Consider the following 19,638-nt stretch of genomic DNA (forward strand, 5'->3'; position numbering starts at 1 on the left):
GTAATAGCAAGCTATGCATCTTACTTGATTTAACAATTAAGAGACAATTTGTACAAATAAAAAGCAACAACAGAACTCTTCTAAAACATATATGGTTACACAGACATATTGCATAATATTATACAATTATATCCATACACGTAAAGCTAAAAATTCTCAACTTATTCTTGGGAATATATAAAATAATGACCAACACAAATCTTATTCTAAAATATATGCAAAAGATGCACACAGAAAATATGCAAAAAATATTGAAAATGCTTATCTATTTTCTATTCAAGTGCTTAATTTTCAAATGCTTCTTTCAAATATATAATAGTTTATTGGATGGATAGGTTAAAAAATACAATAAGTGGTTAAAATGACAAATAATGCTGATAAACGTCTTGTCTATTGATAACTAGAGGTGCATATTATCCATAATTTCTCTATAGGTATGATATATTTATAGTATATTTGCTAGTTCTAGTTCAGCATTTAAGCCCATAGGGGCTAAAGTTTTTAAATTGTAAATCCAATACATTTCTCTATAGGTTAAGATCTTATTCAGTTGGCCTCCCCTCCAAGGTATTTCTATTTTTTGAATACCGCTATATTTGAGTAATGTCGGGTCGCTGTTGTGATGTGTTTTAAAGTGACTCGAGAGGGAATGTTTATCAAAACCTCTTCTGATATTATAGACGTGTTCCCTAAGTCTGACTTTTGGGATTCTTTTTGTTTGTCCTACATATTGGAGGCCACAAGGGCACTCCAACATGTAGATCACTTGTTTGGTATTACAGGTGATACACTCTTTAATATCAAACACTTCTTTCGTAACAGATGATATAAAAGTGGTGGGGTTTTCTCCTTTCGGGTTTAATTTACATATATTACATGTACCACATTTATAAAAAACATTTTTTCCTATTAAAAAATGATTACTTTTTACAGGTTTGTTGTAACTGTGTACTAGTTTATTTCTTAATGTGGCTGCACTCCTAAACACTATCCTAGGTTTTTTGGGCAGGATTTCAACTAGAAACGGATCCTGACACAATAAGTGCCAGTGCTTTTGTATACACTTTTTTTTAGGAAGCCAGCATGGATACTGTAGTTAAAGACTAGGGGACATAGGTCTCCCATATTTTCATTTTGTTTTGCCTCTTTGGTTTTATTGGCAAAAAGTGTTGAACGTTCTATAGTTTGAATTTTTTGAAAGGCTGTTCTTAAGCAATTCTCATCATAGTTCTTTTCCACAAATTGTTGTTTAACCTTTTGTAGTTGTGAATCGCATACATCTGGATCTGTACAGTTCTTCTTCACTCTCAAAAATTGACTAAAGGGAACTCCCGATAGCCAAGATGGATAATGACAACTAGAGGTCCAGATGTAGCTGTTCACATCTACGCTTTTAAAAAAGGTTTTAGATTTCAAGACTCCTTGTTGGTCTGTATATAGTACCAGATCTAAAAAATCTATATCCGTGGAGCTGTATTTATACGTAAAAGACAGATTCTATTCATTATTATTGATATAGGCAAGGAATTCCAGTAACTCTGGTTCTTTCCCCTTCCATACAAAAAAACAATCGTCAATGTACCGTCTATAGAAGACCAGGTTCGCCCCCCACTGGTGACCCTGCCAAATTAACAGGTTCTCCCAATGAGCCATAAAAATGTTGGCATAACTAGGGGCGAACCTGGTCCCCATAGCGATACCCTTGAAGAAAAAAGTATTATTTAGTATGAAATCTATACACTCAATAAGAAATTCCACCTGTTCTACCAGCATAGTGGGGTCCTCATACAGGATTTTCCTCACTGCCTTGATTCCTAGGTCATGCTTGATGACAGTGTATAAAGATGTGACGTCACATGTCACCATGAGGAAGTCTTCTTCCCATTTCAGACCTTCTACGTTTTTTAGCAAGTCCCCACTGTCTCTTAAATGTGACCTGGCTAATACAGTATTACACTATATTTATTTTCTGTCTTTTTTAAGGGATTTCAAGCACAAGATTGTGTTTGCAATAATTCTGTGGACTTCCCTACACTTTGGATCACACATATTGGACTGTGATATAATTTAGCTTCATGCAATATTTTCATTGCTACAATCAGCAACATTGATACTTTTATATTTTATACTGTATTTCATTGCTGTTTCCAATTGTTGCAGATACATTTGTGAATGTGTATACCCCTAACTGAATCTAAGGGGATTATCTACTAAGCACTGACAACATAATTAAAAAAATTTCCACTGAAGAAGATGAACGCCCCAGCCTAGACCACTGTCATCTCTAGTCAGGTTTATCCAATCTATCTCCCCTAAAGGAAAGCCTCTGTGGAGGTGAACAGGATCTCTCCACCAGTCCAAGGTCTTCCGAAGGTATACTGAAATTAATATATTTTTGGACCACTTGTCCTTGTCTTGATTGAACCTTTTTAAAAAATACGTCTGAGGATAACGCAGGTGCCACTGAGCCCATTTTACCAGACCAATTGTTGACTAACAATTTCCCGACATGCTCATGAATTCTTCGTCCGTGACCAATTCTGAGTCTATCACCTTTTGCGTCTTCATCATGACTCAAACTCTTCTTTCCTTTGAAAGGAATACCATGGCTAAATTCATGTCGAACCATGCTCCCAGAAAGCATAAACTCTGGGAGGGATTCAAATAAATCTAAGAACAGTGTATATAAGGCGCTTCACAGTATATAGCAGAAAAAACTAAAATAATTGCAGCAGCTAGAACACCATATAGTGGATTTCCCAACACTCCACTTCAGTACAGAATGTGAACACAAAAACTGACTCCCAGGTTTAGGTGATAATCCCACCACCTAACACTAAAGAGACCCAAGGTGCAGCGCTTAGATAAATCACACTTACCCCTTGGTTGACACTAGTTTTTTTTTCTCATATATATATATATATATATATATATATATATATATATATATATATATATATATATATATATATATATATATATATATATATATATATATATATATATATATATATATATATATAGAGAGAGAGAAAGAGAAACAGAAAGAGAATATAATAGTATAATATTGTTATTAATAAATTGAAGAAATTATGTCCATACACTCACATTTATGAGCCTTTTTCGATATCGGCTCAGAACAACAGATAGATCTGGAATTTCAGGTATACCAGAAAACCTTCTTTGGTGTATTTTCTCCCCCTTTGTAAAGATGGAGATAAAACAAATAGAGCAAACAACCTAGGTGACACTGATTTATAAAAACATCAAATGAATTATATCAATGTATTGCTCACCTTGGTTAGAGCCTGTTTACTAACTGGCTCCAAAATATCCACCATATGTCAATTAGAGGGGTGACACTACCCTTTTGGAACCGGAAACAGGAGCACTACAGGAAATGCTGGCAAGACTCCTTCTCCAACTTTCATTGGGTAAACAGCCAATCAGGGCAATAGTTTGTATTACACATCAGAGCATTCTATATTGGGCCACAGGTACTCTGGGCATTACTCAATCACAATACAGAATACCTTTTACCTTTGTGAAATTGAGGAAGAAAGACCTTCTTGCCTTCAGCAGCCTTTTTGATGGCTTCCTCCAATTGTTTGCCAAATAATAATTGCCCATGAAATAGGATACCACATAAATTCTTTTTAGCAAATATGTCAGCATTCCAGGACTTCAACCATAGAGCTCTGCATGCAGAAACCGATAACGCCATATTTCTGGCTAGATTTTTAATTATATCCAGAGATGCATATGAAAGAAACTCAGTTGCCCACTTAATTTCTGATCAGGATTGTAATAGAGATGGTCTACTTACACCCTTCTCTTCCAAAAGACAGAGCCATTTCATAAGGGCTTTAGTCACTGAAGTCATAGCCACTGCAGGTCTACAGGCCACTCCAGCTGAAACATAATTTTTACATAGATTAATATCAATTTTTCTATCCATGGCATCCTTAAAGGAGGCTACCTCATCCAGAGGCAGGGCTGTGTATCTCCCCAGTCTAATAATAGCCGCATCCACCTTGGGTGCATTATCCCAATTCAGAAAATGGGTACATAGAAGATCTCTTCCCTTGAGCTGAAACCCTCTTTTGGGGTTTTATCCATTCCCTTGAAATGCATTCCTTAATGGCTTGGAAATTAAGGTTTCTTCTTCACCAGTTCTGGAAATATAGATGAGGAAGACTTAGATGTAACAGGCTCTTCAAGCTTCAATGTATATCTGACTGCTTTGATTAATTTCTCAATGGTCCATTGCTCCTCCACTGAGTCCGAATCCTTTGAGGAATACATCTCTTCACCTTCTTCCGACTGAGCTTCAACAAGAGAGGCTTCAGAATCCGAATCTTCCCTATCTCTTTGGGAAGTGGTCCTAGGTTGTTTATGAGCTCTCTGTTGTTCCATAGATTTATCTACTGACATTTGTATCCACTTCATAATTTCTGGAGATGGATCCTTTAGGAGAACCAGCTGCTTTGGACAAGCAGGTACCACATAACTTCTTTCCTACCAAAGCCTTAGCATCACATGCAATACAGCGGGCAGATTTGTGAGACTTCTTTTCTCCACCTGATCTTTCCGATGTGTCAATATCATGGAAACTAAAAAACAAACTGAAAGAGGAGGACTTGAAGTTGCCAATTAAATGCACTCTTTCAAATTCCAAACAAAATAATAATGAAGTTTACCTCGAATGCCTAGAAGGAGACCCCCTTGAAGATCTAGACACTGACAAAAGGGCAGCTAGTCAAAAAAGAAAAAAAAAATAAGTTTTTTGGAAAGAACAACATTTTATAACTATAAAGGATAAGAACATAAATTATTCTTACCTGCACTAACAGAAATAATTGAAAGAGAAAGTTTTCTTAAAGAATTTCAGCTTTGGCATCCAAAGGAGAGAAGAAATAAACTGTAATTTTAAATAGAAAAAAACGAATGAGACAAAACCACACACAGACATTCATTCAATGCGCATGCCCAATCAGCCGAAAATTGCGCCAAAAGAGTAAGTGAATCAGAACCTTCAATTATACAAAAAACGAACGTACCTTTCGTTTGACGAACGGCAACAGCTAGCCTAACACAGGAAATTTGAAACGAATCGAAAATTCATACGAACGCATCTTATCTAAAACTGACGAACGCGTCCAGAGCCTATAAGGAGAACACCGATCAAGATGGCGAAATGGCGGGAAGCTACCGAACGCAGCTCGGAGATAGAATGTACCATAAGAATCACAGGCAATGCCTATAAGAAGGTCTCCCAAGAATAATCCTTTACATAATTTTTTTTTAATGAACGCAGGGAACATTTATTCTCCAGAATAATGAAACGTATTCAATGATATATACGGGAATGTTTGTACAATATACCGCTACCATTAGGATCACTGTGGATTTTAATATATACTCAATATGTGTATACTACATGCACCGCTACCAATAGGATCACTGGCTATAATTTGCATGATAGAAAGCATTTGTCACACAAAATAACCGCTACCAAGAGGATCACTGCGGACATAGATATAAAGTATATACCTCACGCACCGCTACCATTAGGATCACTGTGGTTTAATTTTCCATCACATAATACCCATTATATTACTGCTATTAGATGAATACTGCGGAATTCTTCCAATAGTAAGGATATCTGTCTTTATTATTCCTGTTTGTTAAAGGGACACTCCAGGCACCCAGACCACTTCGGCTCATTGGAGTGGTCTGGGTGCCAACTCCCACTACCCTTAACCCTGCAAGTGTAATCTGCAATAATTACCTTGCAGGGTTAAGTCCTCCCCTAGTGGCTGTCTATTAGACAGCCACTAGAGGACACTTCCTGCTCTATAGCACAGGTTTTCTGTGCTAGAGCGTCGCTGGACGTCCTCACGCTGTGTGAGGACCTCCAGCGTCCCTCTATTCCCCATAGGGAAGCATTGAAATTCATTTTCAATGCTTTCCTATGGGGTGCGCTAATGCGCATGCGCGGCATTGCCGCGCATGCGCATTAGGTCTCCTCGGCCGGCGGGCGAGATCAGTCTCGCCCACCGGCCGACGTAGGCAGATGGAGGAGCGGGGGAGGAGGAAGCAGCGACGTGGGACCTGTCGCTGCCTCTGGTAAGTGACTGAAGGGGTTTTCACCCCTTCAGTAACTGGGGATTGGGGGGTGGGAGGGAGAGGGACCCTCCAGTGCCAGGAAAACGGATCGTTTTCCTGGCACTGGAGTTTCCCTTTAACTCTTGAAAATTCAATTTCTTCCAGGAGAGAGAGGCTGAACTCTCCCGGGAATTGAAGAGGTAAACTTAAAACAAAAAATAAGGGTAAGGTAAATTACCTGAAGCATGTCCACAGCCAAGAGGACAGGAAAAAAGACTGATGATACTAGGTAAGGAGGGCCAATTTGTAAAGTGTTTCCTGTCCTAAACCGCGAAAGGGGAGGAGCTAACCCTATCGCGATGCTGCCATGGATTAGCCAGGAAAGGTAAGTTTCTTTCAGAGAATGGGAACATGTTGAAATATGAGAGGGGTGGCTAAGGAGGCTGGGTTACACTGCTGAAATCAGTAAAACATTTTACAGCACTGCAACAGAACTGAAAGAAGAGAAACTAGGCACAGGTATTTTGAGCTAGACGTGTTTAGCTGCCTGAAGTGTCCCTCCTTAGAGTGAACATATTTTCCTGCAGATAACAGAAAGGATCTGATTAAGCCTGACAGAGGCAATAAATGTGGGGTGCGCTTTCTATGTGAGCTCTAAGTGAACTATCTGTACTTTCTTGCAGTTGGTGTATGAATTTTTCCTCCGTGTTCTGGAATCCACAGATTTTCAGCCAAACGTTGCAAAAAAATTCATTGACCAGAAGTTTGTTTTGTCGGTAAGCACTCTCACCAATCTTTTACACACTTCATTTCTTGGCAGTTTTGTATTATTTGTGTTCCCTATTTAACATATTTAATCCGTCAATGAAGGTGAGAGAACTTCATTTGTTACCACTAATATATGTATATGATAATTAAAGGGTAATAAAGCGATGCCCAAGGGGATTCCAACATGGCCGTCCGGAAAGGTGGCTGCTTTTCCCTCTGGTGTCTGTGAGTTTCAGAGATGGTTATGATGTGAGTCCTCCTCCCTGCTGAATTTCCTTTATTTAAGACCTTCCCTTTGGTTTTGTCCAAGTTGGGGGTCTAACGATGTGATTGGTTTAGCTGTGGGCCAGGAAATTAATTCGGAACTATGAGTGTTATAGCTAACTATAATGTCCACCAGCTGGGGATAAAAACTACCCCTATTAGTGAATACACTGACATCCAAGTAGTTAAAATTCTTATTACTTATTCAAACTTAATTCATAGAGCGATCACGTGGGTCATTTTGGTAATACCTGTGATTTTATCATTACTTTGAAATAAGGTAGATCCATAACCTAACAATTTCTTCGCCCTTAATTTACCATATAATGCATGTTGTAGTATATTACGTCTGGAAATAGTAAATATTTCGTAGTCTTATAATTTTATTTCTTTGGGATCTAGTCAATGCATATAACCTTTGTTTAATAATTAATTTAAAACGGTCGGTCTATCATTGTACATATGACATTGTTATATGATATTTTTATTGTTAAGTTTATGTGATGGGGTCATAGGTCAGTATTTTAATAATTTAAAGGGGTCCTTTAGTGTCAGGAAACAAAGCCGTTTTCCTGGCACTATAGGGTCAATAGGTGCACCCACCCTCCCGCAGGGCTAAAAGGGTTAAAATCCCTCCAGCCACTTACCTGAATCCAGCGCCGATGTCCTGCGGTGCTGGGTCAGGCATCGCCTACGCTCCTTCCCCGCCGACATCAGCTGGTGGGAAAGACCTAATGCGCACGAGTGGCAATAGCTGATCGCGCGCATTAGAACTCTCAATGCTTATTTAATGCTTTCGTCTGGGGAAAAACAGATGCTCGAGGTACCATTTCCATCTGTATTTTATATAGCATAGTGTGCCCTCTACATCTGTATTTTATATAGCATAGTCTGCCCTCTCCATCTGTATTTTATATAGCATAGTGTGCCCTCTCCATCTGTATTTTATATAGCATAGTGTACCCTCTCCATCTGTATTTTATATAGCATAGTGTACCCTCTCCATCTGTATTTTATATAGCATAATGTACCCTCTCATCTGTATTTTATATAGCATAGTGTGCCCTCTCATCTGTATTTTATATAGCATAGTGTGCCCTCTCATCTGTATTTTATATAGCATAGTGTGCCCTCTCCATCTGTATTTTATATAGCATAGTCTGCCCTCTCCATCTGTATTTTATATAGCATAGTGTGCCCTCTCCATCTGTATTTTATATAGCATAGTGTGCCCTCTCCATCTGTATTTTATATAGCATAGTGTACCCTCTCCATCTGTATTTTATATAGCATAGTGTGCCCTCTCCATCTGTATTTTATATAGCATAGTGTGCCCTCTCCATCTGTATTTTATATAGCATAGTGTGCCCTCTCCATCTGTATTTTATATAGCATAGTGTGCCCTCTCCATCTGTATTTTATATAGCATAGTGTGCCCTCTCCATCTGTATTTTATATAGCATAGTGTACCCTCTCCATCTGTATTTTATATAGCATAGTGTACCCTCTCCATCTGTATTTTATATAGCATAGTGTGCCCTCTCCATCTGTATTTTATATAGCATAGTGTGCCCTCTCCATCTGTATTTTATATAGCATAGTGTACCCTCTCCATCTGTATTTTATATAGCATAGTGTACCCTCTCCATCTGTATTTTATATAGCATAGTGTACCCTCTCCATCTGTATTTTATATAGCATAGTGTACCCTCTCCATCTGTATTTTATATAGCATAGTGTGCCCTCTCCATCTGTATTTTATATAGCATAGTGTACCCTCTCCATCTGTATTTTATATAGCATAGTGTGCCCTCTCCATCTGTATTTTATATAGCATAGTGTGCCCTCTCCATCTGTATTTTATATAGCATAGTGTGCCCTCTCCATCTGTATTTTATATAGCATAGTGTGCCCTCTCCATCTGTATTTTATATAGCATAGTGTGCCCTCTCCATCTGTATTTTATATAGCATAGTGTGCCCTCTCCATCTGTATTTTATATAGCATAGTGTGCCCTCTCCATCTGTATTTTATATAGCATAGTGTGCCCTCTCCAACTGTATTTTATATAGCATAGTGTGCCCTCTCCATCTGTATTTTATATAGCATAGTGTGCCCTCTCCAACTGTATTTTATATAGCATAGTGTACCCGCTCCATCTGTATTTTATATAGCATAGTGTACCCTCTCCATCTGTATTTTATATAGCATAGTGTACCCTCTCCATCTGTATTTTATATAGCATAGTGTACCCTCTCCATCTGTATTTTATATAGCATAGTGTGCCCTCTCCATCTGTATTTTATATAGCATAGTGTACCCTCTCCATCTGTATTTTATATAGCATAGTGTACCCTCTCCATCTGTATTTTATATAGCATAGTGTACCATTTCCATCTGTATTTTATATAGCATAGTGTGCCCTCTCCATCTGTATTTTATATAGCATAGTGTGCCCTCTCCATCTGTATTTTATATAGCATAGTGTACCCTCTCCATCTGTATTTTATATAGCATAGTGTGCCCTCTCCATCTGTATTTTATATAGCATAGTGTACCATTTCCATCTGTATTTTATATAGCATAGTGTACCCTCTCCATCTGTATTTTATATAGCATAGTGTACCCTCTCCATCTGTATTTTATATAGCATAGTGTACCCTCTCCATCTGTATTTTATATAGCATAGTGTACCCTCTCATCTGTATTTTATATAGCATAGTGTACCCTCTCCATCTGTATTTTATATAGCATAGTGTGCCCTCTCCATCTGTATTTTATATAGCATAGTGTACCCTCTCCATCTGTATTTTATATAGCATAGTGTACCATTTCCATCTGTATTTTATATAGCATAGTGTACCATTTCCATCTGTATTTTATATAGCATAGTGTGCCCTCTCCATCTGTATTTTATATAGCATAGTGTGCCCTCCCCATCTGTATTTTATATAGCATAGTGTGCCCTCTCCATCTGTATTTTATATAGCATAGTGTACCCTCTCCATCTGTATTTTATATAGCATAGTGTACCCTCTCCATCTGTATTTTATATAGCATAGTGTGCCCTCTCCATCTGTATTTTATATAGCATAGTGTGCCCTCTCCATCTGTATTTTATATAGCATAGTGTACCCTCTCCATCTGTATTTTATATAGCATAGTGTGCTCTCTCCATCTGTATTTTATATAGCATAGTGTGCCCTCTCCATCTGTATTTTATATAGCATAGTGTACCATTTCCATCTGTATTTTATATAGCATAGTGTACCCTCTCCATCTGTATTTTATATAGCATAGTGTACCCTCCCCATCTGTATTTTATATAGCCATAGTGTGCCCTCTCCATCTGTATTTTATATAGCATAGTGTGCCCTCTCCATCTGTATTTTATATAGCATAGTGTGCCCTCCCCATCTGTATTTTATATAGCATAGTGTACCCTCTCCATCTGTATTTTATATAGCATAGTGTACCCTCTCCATCTGTATTTTATATAGCATAGTGTGCCCTCCCCATCTGTATTTTATATAGCATAGTGTACCCTCCCCATCTGTATTTTATATAGCATAGTGTGCCCTTTCCATCTGTATTTTATATAGCATAGTGTGCCCTCTCAATCTGTATTTTATATAGCATAGTGTGCCCTCTCCATCTGTATTTTATATAGCATACTCTGCCCTCTCCATCTGTATTTTATATAGCATAGTGTGCCCTCCCCATCTGTATTTTATATAGCATAGTGTACCCTCCCCAACTGTATTTTATATAGCATAGTGTGCCCTCTCCATCTGTATTTTATATAGCATAGTGTGCCCTCTCCATCTGTATTTTATATAGCATAGTGTGCCCTTTCCATCTGTATTTTATATAGCATAGTGTGCCCTCTCCATCTGTATTTTATATAGCATAGTGTGCCCTCTCCATCTGTATTTTATATAGCATAGTGTGCCCTCTCCATCTGTATTTTATATAGCATAGTGTGCCCTCTCCAACTGTATTTTATATAGCATAGTGTGCCATTTCCATCTGTATTTTATATAGCATAGTGTGCCCTCTCCATCTGTATTTTATATAGCATAGTGTACCATTTCCATCTGTATTTTATATAGCATAGTGTACCATTTCCATCTGTATTTTATATAGCATAGTGTGCCCTCTCCATCTGTATTTTATATAGCATAGTGTGCCCTCCCCATCTGTATTTTATATAGCATAGTGTGCCCTCTCCATCTGTATTTTATATAGCATAGTGTACCCTCTCCATCTGTATTTTATATAGCATAGTGTACCCTCTCCATCTGTATTTTATATAGCATAGTGTGCCCTCTCCATCTGTATTTTATATAGCATAGTGTGCCCTCTCCATCTGTATTTTATATAGCATAGTGTACCCTCTCCATCTGTATTTTATATAGCATAGTGTGCTCTCTCCATCTGTATTTTATATAGCATAGTGTGCCCTCTCAATCTGTATTTTATATAGCATAGTGTACCATTTCCATCTGTATTTTATATAGCATAGTGTACCCTCTCCATCTGTATTTTATATAGCATAGTGTACCCTCCCCATCTGTATTTTATATAGCCATAGTGTGCCCTCTCCATCTGTATTTTATATAGCATAGTGTGCCCTCTCCATCTGTATTTTATATAGCATAGTGTGCCCTCTCCATCTGTATTTTATATAGCATAGTGTACCCTCTCCATCTGTATTTTATATAGCATAGTGTGCCCTCTCCAACTGTATTTTATATAGCATAGTGTGCCCTCCCCATCTGTATTTTATATAGCATAGTGTGCCCTCTCCATCTGTATTTTATATAGCATAGTGTGCCATCTCCATCTGTATTTTATATAGCATAGTGTGCCCTCCCCATCTGTATTTTATATAGCATAGTGTGCCCTCTCCATCTGTATTTTATATAGCATAGTGTACCCTCTCCATCTGTATTTTATATAGCATAGTGTGCCCTCTCCATCTGTATTTTATATAGCATAGTGTGCCCTCTCCAACTGTATTTTATATAGCATAGTGTACCCTCTCCATCTGTATTTTATATAGCATAGTGTACCCTCCCCATCTGTATTTTATATAGCATAGTGTGCCCTCCCCATCTGTATTTTATATAGCATAGTGTGCCCTTTCCATCTGTATTTTATATAGCATAGTGTGCCCTCTCCATCTGTATTTTATATAGCATAGTGTACCCTCTCCATCTGTATTTTATATAGCATAGTGTGCCCTCTCCATCTGTATTTTATATAGCATTGTGTGCCCTCTCCATCTGTATTTTATATAGCATAGTGTGCCCTCCCCATCTGTATTTTATATAGCATAGTGTACCCTCTCCATCTGTATTTTATATAGCATAGTGTGCCCTCTCCATCTGTATTTTATATAGCATAGTGTGCCCTCTCCATCTGTATTTTATATAGCATAGTGTACCCTCTCCATCTGTATTTTATATAGCATAGTGTGCCCTCTCCATCTGTATTTTATATAGCATAGTGTACCCTCTCCATCTGTATTTTATATAGCATAGTGTGCCCTCTCCATCTGTATTTTATATAGCATAGTGTGCCCTCCCCATCTGTATTTTATATAGCATAGTGTACCCTCTCCATCTGTATTTTATATAGCATAGTGTGCCCTCTCCATCTGTATTTTATATAGCATAGTGTGCCCTCTCCATCTGTATTTTATATAGCATAGTGTACCCTCTCCATCTCTATTTTATATAGCATAGTGTGCCCTCTCCATCTGTATTTTATATAGCCATAGTGTACCCTCCCCATCTGTATTTTATATAGCATAGTGTGCCCTCTCCATCTGTATTTTATATAGCATAGTGTGCCCTCTCCATCTGTATTTTATATAGCATAGTGTACCCTCTCCATCTGTATTTTATATAGCATAGTGTGCCCTCTCCATCTGTATTTTATATAGCATAGTGTACCCTCTCCATCTGTATTTTATATAGCATAGTGTGCCCTCTCCATCTGTATTTTATATAGCATAGTGTGCCCTCTCCATCTGTATTTTATATAGCATAGTGTGCCCTCTCCATCTGTATTTTATATAGCATAGTGTACCCTCTCCATCTGTATTTTATATAGCATAGTGTACCCTCTCCATCTGTATTTTATATAGCATAGTGTACCCTCTCCATCTGTATTTTATATAGCATAGTGTGCCCTCTCCATCTGTATTTTATATAGCATAGTGTGCCCTCTCCATCTGTATTTTATATAGCATAGTGTACCCTCTCCATCTGTATTTTATATAGCATAGTGTACCCTCTCCATCTGTATTTTATATAGCATAGTGTACCCTCTCCATCTGTATTTTATATAGCATAGTCTGCCCACTCCATCTGTATTTTATATAGCATAGTGTGCCCTCTTCATCTGTATTTTATATAGCATAGTGTGCCCTCTCCATCTGTATTTTATATAGCATAGTCTGCCCTCTCCATCTGTATTTTATATAGCATAGTGTGCCCTCTCCATCTGTATTTTATATAGCATAGTGTGCCCTCTCATCTGTATTTTATATAGCATAGTGTGCCCTCTCCATCTGTATTTTATATAGCATAGTGTGCCCTCTCCATCTGTATTTTATATAGCATAGTGTGCCCTCTCCATCTGTATTTTATATAGCATAGTGTACCCTCTCCATCTGTATTTTATATAGCATAGTGTGCCCTCTCCATCTGTATTTTATATAGCATAGTGTGCCCTCTCCATCTGTATTTTATATAGCATAGTGTGGCCTCTCCATCTGTATTTTATATAGCATAGTGTGGCCTCTCCATCTGTATTTTATATAGCATAGTGTACCCTCTCCATCTGTATTTTATATAGCATAGTGTACCCTCCCCATCTGTATTTTATATAGCATATTATACTGTCTCCATCTGTAATAATGACTTCTACAACTTGATGATCAGAGCTTAATCAGACAAGGTAAATCTGTTATGGAAGTTTCTAGGCTTTGCCAATAGATGTTCTGTAATGTTTATTTTATTCTATATTTATAATCTAACTCTTGCAACATGCATTGCATATCCCTTTTTGTAACTGTAACCTGTGAGTAATGTATTTACTTTCCTGACCAAGTCCTCTGGTGGTCCCAGCACGCACTAACCTTGAACGATGACCAGGTCGATTCTATGTTGTTTGTCAATAGATTCTCTCGGTAATCAGTCTTTTTCAGCAACCCTATGTTTACTGAAGTTGCTTGTTGTTTGAGAATGACAAACACCATAAGTTTAAACTATTTCTTTGTTCATAGAAATAAACCATGTATTGCATGAAATACAATCCACAAGAAAACACCATGGTAACGGATCACCTGGCACCCTGACTGGGTACCTCTGCAAAAAGACCACTTCCTAGCTGGAACAGGGGACAAACCGCAGCACTTCTTGCCCTCAGTCGCCGTAGCTTGACTGGGGCCCTGGAACCGAATGGGGAATGAGCTTTGACACCTCCAGGCACATGACAACACTCAGTCCTGGGAACTCAGGAACCAAATGGGGAATTAGCTCTAGTCCTTACAAGGACTTTCCCCGTTGAATCTCCTGCAAGCTGGAACAGCAGACACAGGAGCAAATCTTCCCTCCAATAACTGGACGACACACAGTTTTGGAGTGTAAGCAGGAATTTCAGCTTTAATAGTTAAGGTTGGCTTTAATACAATTCATCAGGCCACGGGAACACCCTCTGGACCTGATGGAACACTGAATTGCAAGATGTACAAACCAATAAAAACAATGTACAGTGTACACAATCCCTCGCCTCTGCCTGTGATACAATTAACAAAGACGATGGGCTAACTCAATTAACTCTAAACAGAAAAAACATAATTCTTTTACATAATTCTTTTACAAACCCCCAAAAGTATCCCAAAATACAACATATCCCCCACAAAAGTGTTGTGATAGTCCTGATCTGGGTGAACAACATACCCACAAATCACCCAGATCGGTTCAGGGGTTCAGGAATTTTCTGGAAGTCTTATTTTTGCCCCACCGTGCACATGGTCCCATGCCCAAAAACATTCCATACACTCAACGACAAAACACTGCTGGACAATTTAAGATGGCCGCAGCCACATGTTTAAATCTGTTCCAGTTAAAAGTCCAAGGGACAGAAACCGTACTTTTGAACATGGGTTATCACAGGGCCCATCGTCCCAGGGTAGGAGGCTGGCAAGTAGTCACCTCCAAGAACTCATGGCAAACTCCCTTGAAAAGGGGAGTTTGTCACAACCATATTGTGGGAACTGAGAATTTTTCAGACAACCTGCCTCCCTGCTCCGTTTTAAACCGTATGTTGTAGTTCTTTCTTTGTAGGGATATTGATCCTTTGGGGTTTAGCTGCTTTCAAAGGAAGAAAAAGGTGAAGATACAGTCTGCAGCCCAGCACTTTGTATAATTATTAATTATGAATAATTGTAAGTGTATTGGTCAGCTGTGCTGTGCATTTACAGTTACTTCCTAGGAGATTCGGGCCTTTAGTAGTAGGATAGTATGTTTCCCTTGTGCACCTGGGTGCGGGTAATTTAATAAATCGCTGTTCTTTAATATGCTGCTAGCATGTAACATGGAATCGGTGTGAGGGGGCGTCTAATATTTTTTTATTTTTTTGAAATACCAATTATGTGGGCTAATTTCTACTTGCCCTGCAAGTAGCAAGTAGAAATTTCGAAACCTTTTTATGTATACTGAATTGTTAGATACATGTGTGGTGTAATTATAATTAAAATGTCTATTGGGCTTTTCTGAACATTGTGCATTGTTATGTGTTGATTCTATCAGCTCCTGGACTTATTTGACAGTGAAGATCCCCGAGAGCGTGATTTCTTGAAGACTATCCTTCACCGGATATATGGAAAGTTCCTGGGATTAAGAGCATACATACGGCGGCACATAAATAATATCTTCTACCGGTCAGTATTCCACTTATGAATAAAGCTACCTGGCTTCCCGTAGCCCCGTCCCCATTGGAGGTGTGGCTAAGGCAAAGATTACACACTTCCTTGTAGCCATACCAATTCATACCTACAGTGGGTTCTGTGATAGGCTGAATGTGGTCAGCTGACACAGCCAATCACAACGACCCATTGATACTCAGTCTGATTCCTCAGTGGTACACATGGAATCGGTGGTGTGGAAACATTAAAAACGGTTTATGATGAATAGAAGGACCGTGCCAGGGGACTCCTGACACTATAACTACTTCAGTGTGATGAAGCAGGTTTAGTGCCTATATTGTCTGTTTAAGCCAAGTTTCTCAACTTGTGGTATGTGTACCCCAGGGGATGCACGCCCCAAAGGCAGGGGCTACGCCAAGAGGTGGCTTGCTGGCCATCTTAGTGACCGAATGGCGGCAGCCAGCGGCGAGGGAGCTCTACTCTTCATGATCGTTCAGCACTGTTTCAGCAAATGTCTCTAATGAAAGAGGAAGAATTATGTCTTCTCGTTTTTGATAGAAAGCAGAGGAGTAGCCATCTGGGCCTCGTGATTTCCCTGTTGTTAAGTTTTTAATAGTGTGTCTCATTTTGCGATTATCGAAGAGAGACTATTCAATCTTGCCAATTTAACTTTTGATAGTTTAGGAAGTTTTAAAAATCAAAAAATCATCTAGGGATCTATTCAGTGGCATACACACGATCCATGGGGCCCTGGATGGCGGCAGGCACCAGGTCGCAGGGCTGCAACTGCGGTATGTACGCCACTGCATGCAGATACATACACTTAAAGGACCACTATAGGCACTCAGATCACTTCAGCTCAATGAAGTGGTCTGGGTGCCAGGCCCCTCTAGTTTTAACCCTGCAGCTGAAAACATAGCAGTTTCAGAGAAACTGCTATGTTTCACTGAGGGTTAATACAGCCTCTAGTAGCTGTCTCACTGACAGCCGCTAGAGGCGCTTCCGTGATTCTCACTGTGAAAATCACAGTGACAAGACGCTGGACGTCCATAGGAAAGCATTGAGTAATACTTTCCTATGAGCGGTTTGAATGCGCGCGCGGCTCTTGCCACGCATGCGCATTCGGAGCTGAGGCGGATGGGGGCGGAGAGATCCCCAGCGCCATGGAAGCCTGGCGCTGGAGAAAGGTAAGCGCTGAAAGGGTTTTAACCACACACACACACACTCTCACAAACAGACGCATACACACTTTCTGACAGACACACACACTTTCTGACAGACACACACTCAGTGACACATACATACACACTCACAAAACATACAATCTCACTGACAAACACACACTAACTGACACCAAAAAGACTCACTAACAGACACACACAAACTAACACACTCAGTAACACACACGCACTAACACACACACACAGACCCTCACCAGCAGACACACACTTAATAACAGACACAAAAACGAACACACACACACACTCACGGACACACTAGCAGACACACTTAATAACACACACAACTAACACACTCAGTAACAGACACACACACACAAAGTAACACACACACATATGCACACACACTTTTTATTAATTTATTATTTAATCCCCCAGCCTCCCTACCTTTGGGAGTGCTGAGGGGATTCCCTGGAGTCCAGTGTGGCTGCCCGGCGGCCGGTCCTTTAGACGGCAAGAGAGCATTGATGCTCCTGTTCAGCTTCCTCACGCGCCACTTACTGATGCCGGAACCGGAATGACGTCCTGCTCCGGCATCAGGCCGGTGCGTGCGAGGGAGCTGGGCAGAGAGTGCTCAGGTGAGAATGCTCCCTCGCGTGCCCGCCAGCACGGTGAGAGCACTGCCAGCCTCAGGAGGCCCTGAGGTGGCCAGCTCCTGGGCCCCCCCGGAGAAGAGGCTGGCAAACTGGCATAAATACCCGGCTGCGACCCCTGCGACTGCGGTATGTACGCCAGTGGATCTATTTACAGCAGGGGTGGGGAATCTTTTTTTTTTTTTTTTTTTTTCTGCCAAAGGCCATTTGGATATTTATAACCTCATTTGGGGGCCGTACAAAATTATCAACTTAAAAATGACCCTGCTATATTTGGTCAAACATTTAATTAACTCACCCCTAATGTGATGGCTGGAACTGCTTCTCTTTGGTGAGGTGTGTGATGCTAACTGATATTGATCATATTGCGACTCGTAACTGGTTTTCCATATTTACGTCGGTCTGTCTGGAGCGCAGTTGACTCTTTGCGATGGTAAGTTCTGAAAAGAACTGCTCGCAGTAGTAAGTTGTTCCAAACACATGCATATTTCAATGCATGTTTTCTCAAAGTGGGAAATTCTACGCCGTCCTTAGGGACCTGGCTCTAAACGCCAGGGGGCGGCAAAGCACGTCCCCGCCGTCCTGTGTACTTACCCGGTCGCCGGCGATCGCGGTATGGGGACGTACCTGGGAGCCCAGGGAGTCCCCCTCTGTCCTCTTTGGCCCCCCTGGGCCATGTGATCGCGAGGTCCTTGCGGGGACCTCGCGATCACATGGATGGCACATGGATGGCAATGCCAGCAAGGGTACTCCTCCTGCTGCCTGAAAAAAAACGTGTAAAATTAAAAAATATATACTTAGATCATATATATATATATATATATATATATATATATATATATATATATATTAATATCAAAGTACATGTGGAATCATATTGATTAAATATATTATATAAATGGCAATAATAATATATATAATTATCATTATTTATATATATATATATATATATATATATATATAATAAGAAAGGAGTGCACTCAAGAGGACTTTTTAAGAAAATTTAATCGGTTTATTCACAGACGTTCAAACGATCAAGTCGACGTTTCAGTCCCCGTAGGACTTTTATCAAGACTTGATAAAAGTCCTACGGGGACTGAAACGTTGACTTGATCGTTTGCACGTTGTGGGGATATTTATGGGATAATAATAGTAAACAGAGAGAATTTCCCACTATTTAAATTCTCAGATCCCAAAGAACGTATTGTGTAAGTGAAATGTATACCATATAAATAAAATCACAAATTGTTTATAAAAATAGATACAATTTATTTTTATATTCAAATAATAATTATAAGTAACATGCGTGATAATAATCAATGGGAATTCAGTATACCATGAGTATGCAATACAAATGGTAATATAAAAACATCTCCTAATGGTTAACGTAGTTTAGAATCTACAGCATTAGCCGTCAAGACAGGATTTACAACTTTCTTCACAGAGAAAGAATGTGAAAGTTTCACAGAGAGAATAGAATGCAGCGTAAGGTCGTAAAAACTTAGCTGACAGAATAACCCTTTCAATGCTGGCTAGACCTCTTCTAGGCATTTAAGATCTATTCTTATGTAATTTTAAATAAAATAACATTTTACCAGTTCATTAGTCATTTCCTAGATCCATCCAATGAGAAGAAATCTATATGTTCTATAAGCTGATATTTTAGTAATTTGCCTAAACAGATATTTAATCTTATTTTATAGAAAATCAATACAGCTGGATAAAT

General features: G+C 39.2%; 1 protein-coding gene across 3 annotated transcripts in view; it reads left to right on the plus strand.

Annotated features, from left to right (window-relative positions):
- The window catches only part of PPP2R5D (protein phosphatase 2 regulatory subunit B'delta), a 192,423-nt gene that overhangs the window by 68,715 nt on the left and 104,070 nt on the right, over positions 1 to 19,638 (plus strand). For all 3 annotated transcript variants that reach the window (XM_063444210.1, XM_063444211.1, XM_063444212.1), the window contains exons 6-7: positions 6,792 to 6,884; positions 15,966 to 16,096. In XM_063444210.1, coding sequence (XP_063300280.1) covers positions 6,792 to 6,884; positions 15,966 to 16,096 — 224 coding nt within the window. The remainder of the gene's footprint in view (positions 1 to 6,791; positions 6,885 to 15,965; positions 16,097 to 19,638) is intronic.

This window comes from Pelobates fuscus, chromosome 2, assembly GCF_036172605.1.
Source record: "Pelobates fuscus isolate aPelFus1 chromosome 2, aPelFus1.pri, whole genome shotgun sequence".
NCBI lineage: Eukaryota > Metazoa > Chordata > Amphibia > Anura > Pelobatidae > Pelobates > Pelobates fuscus.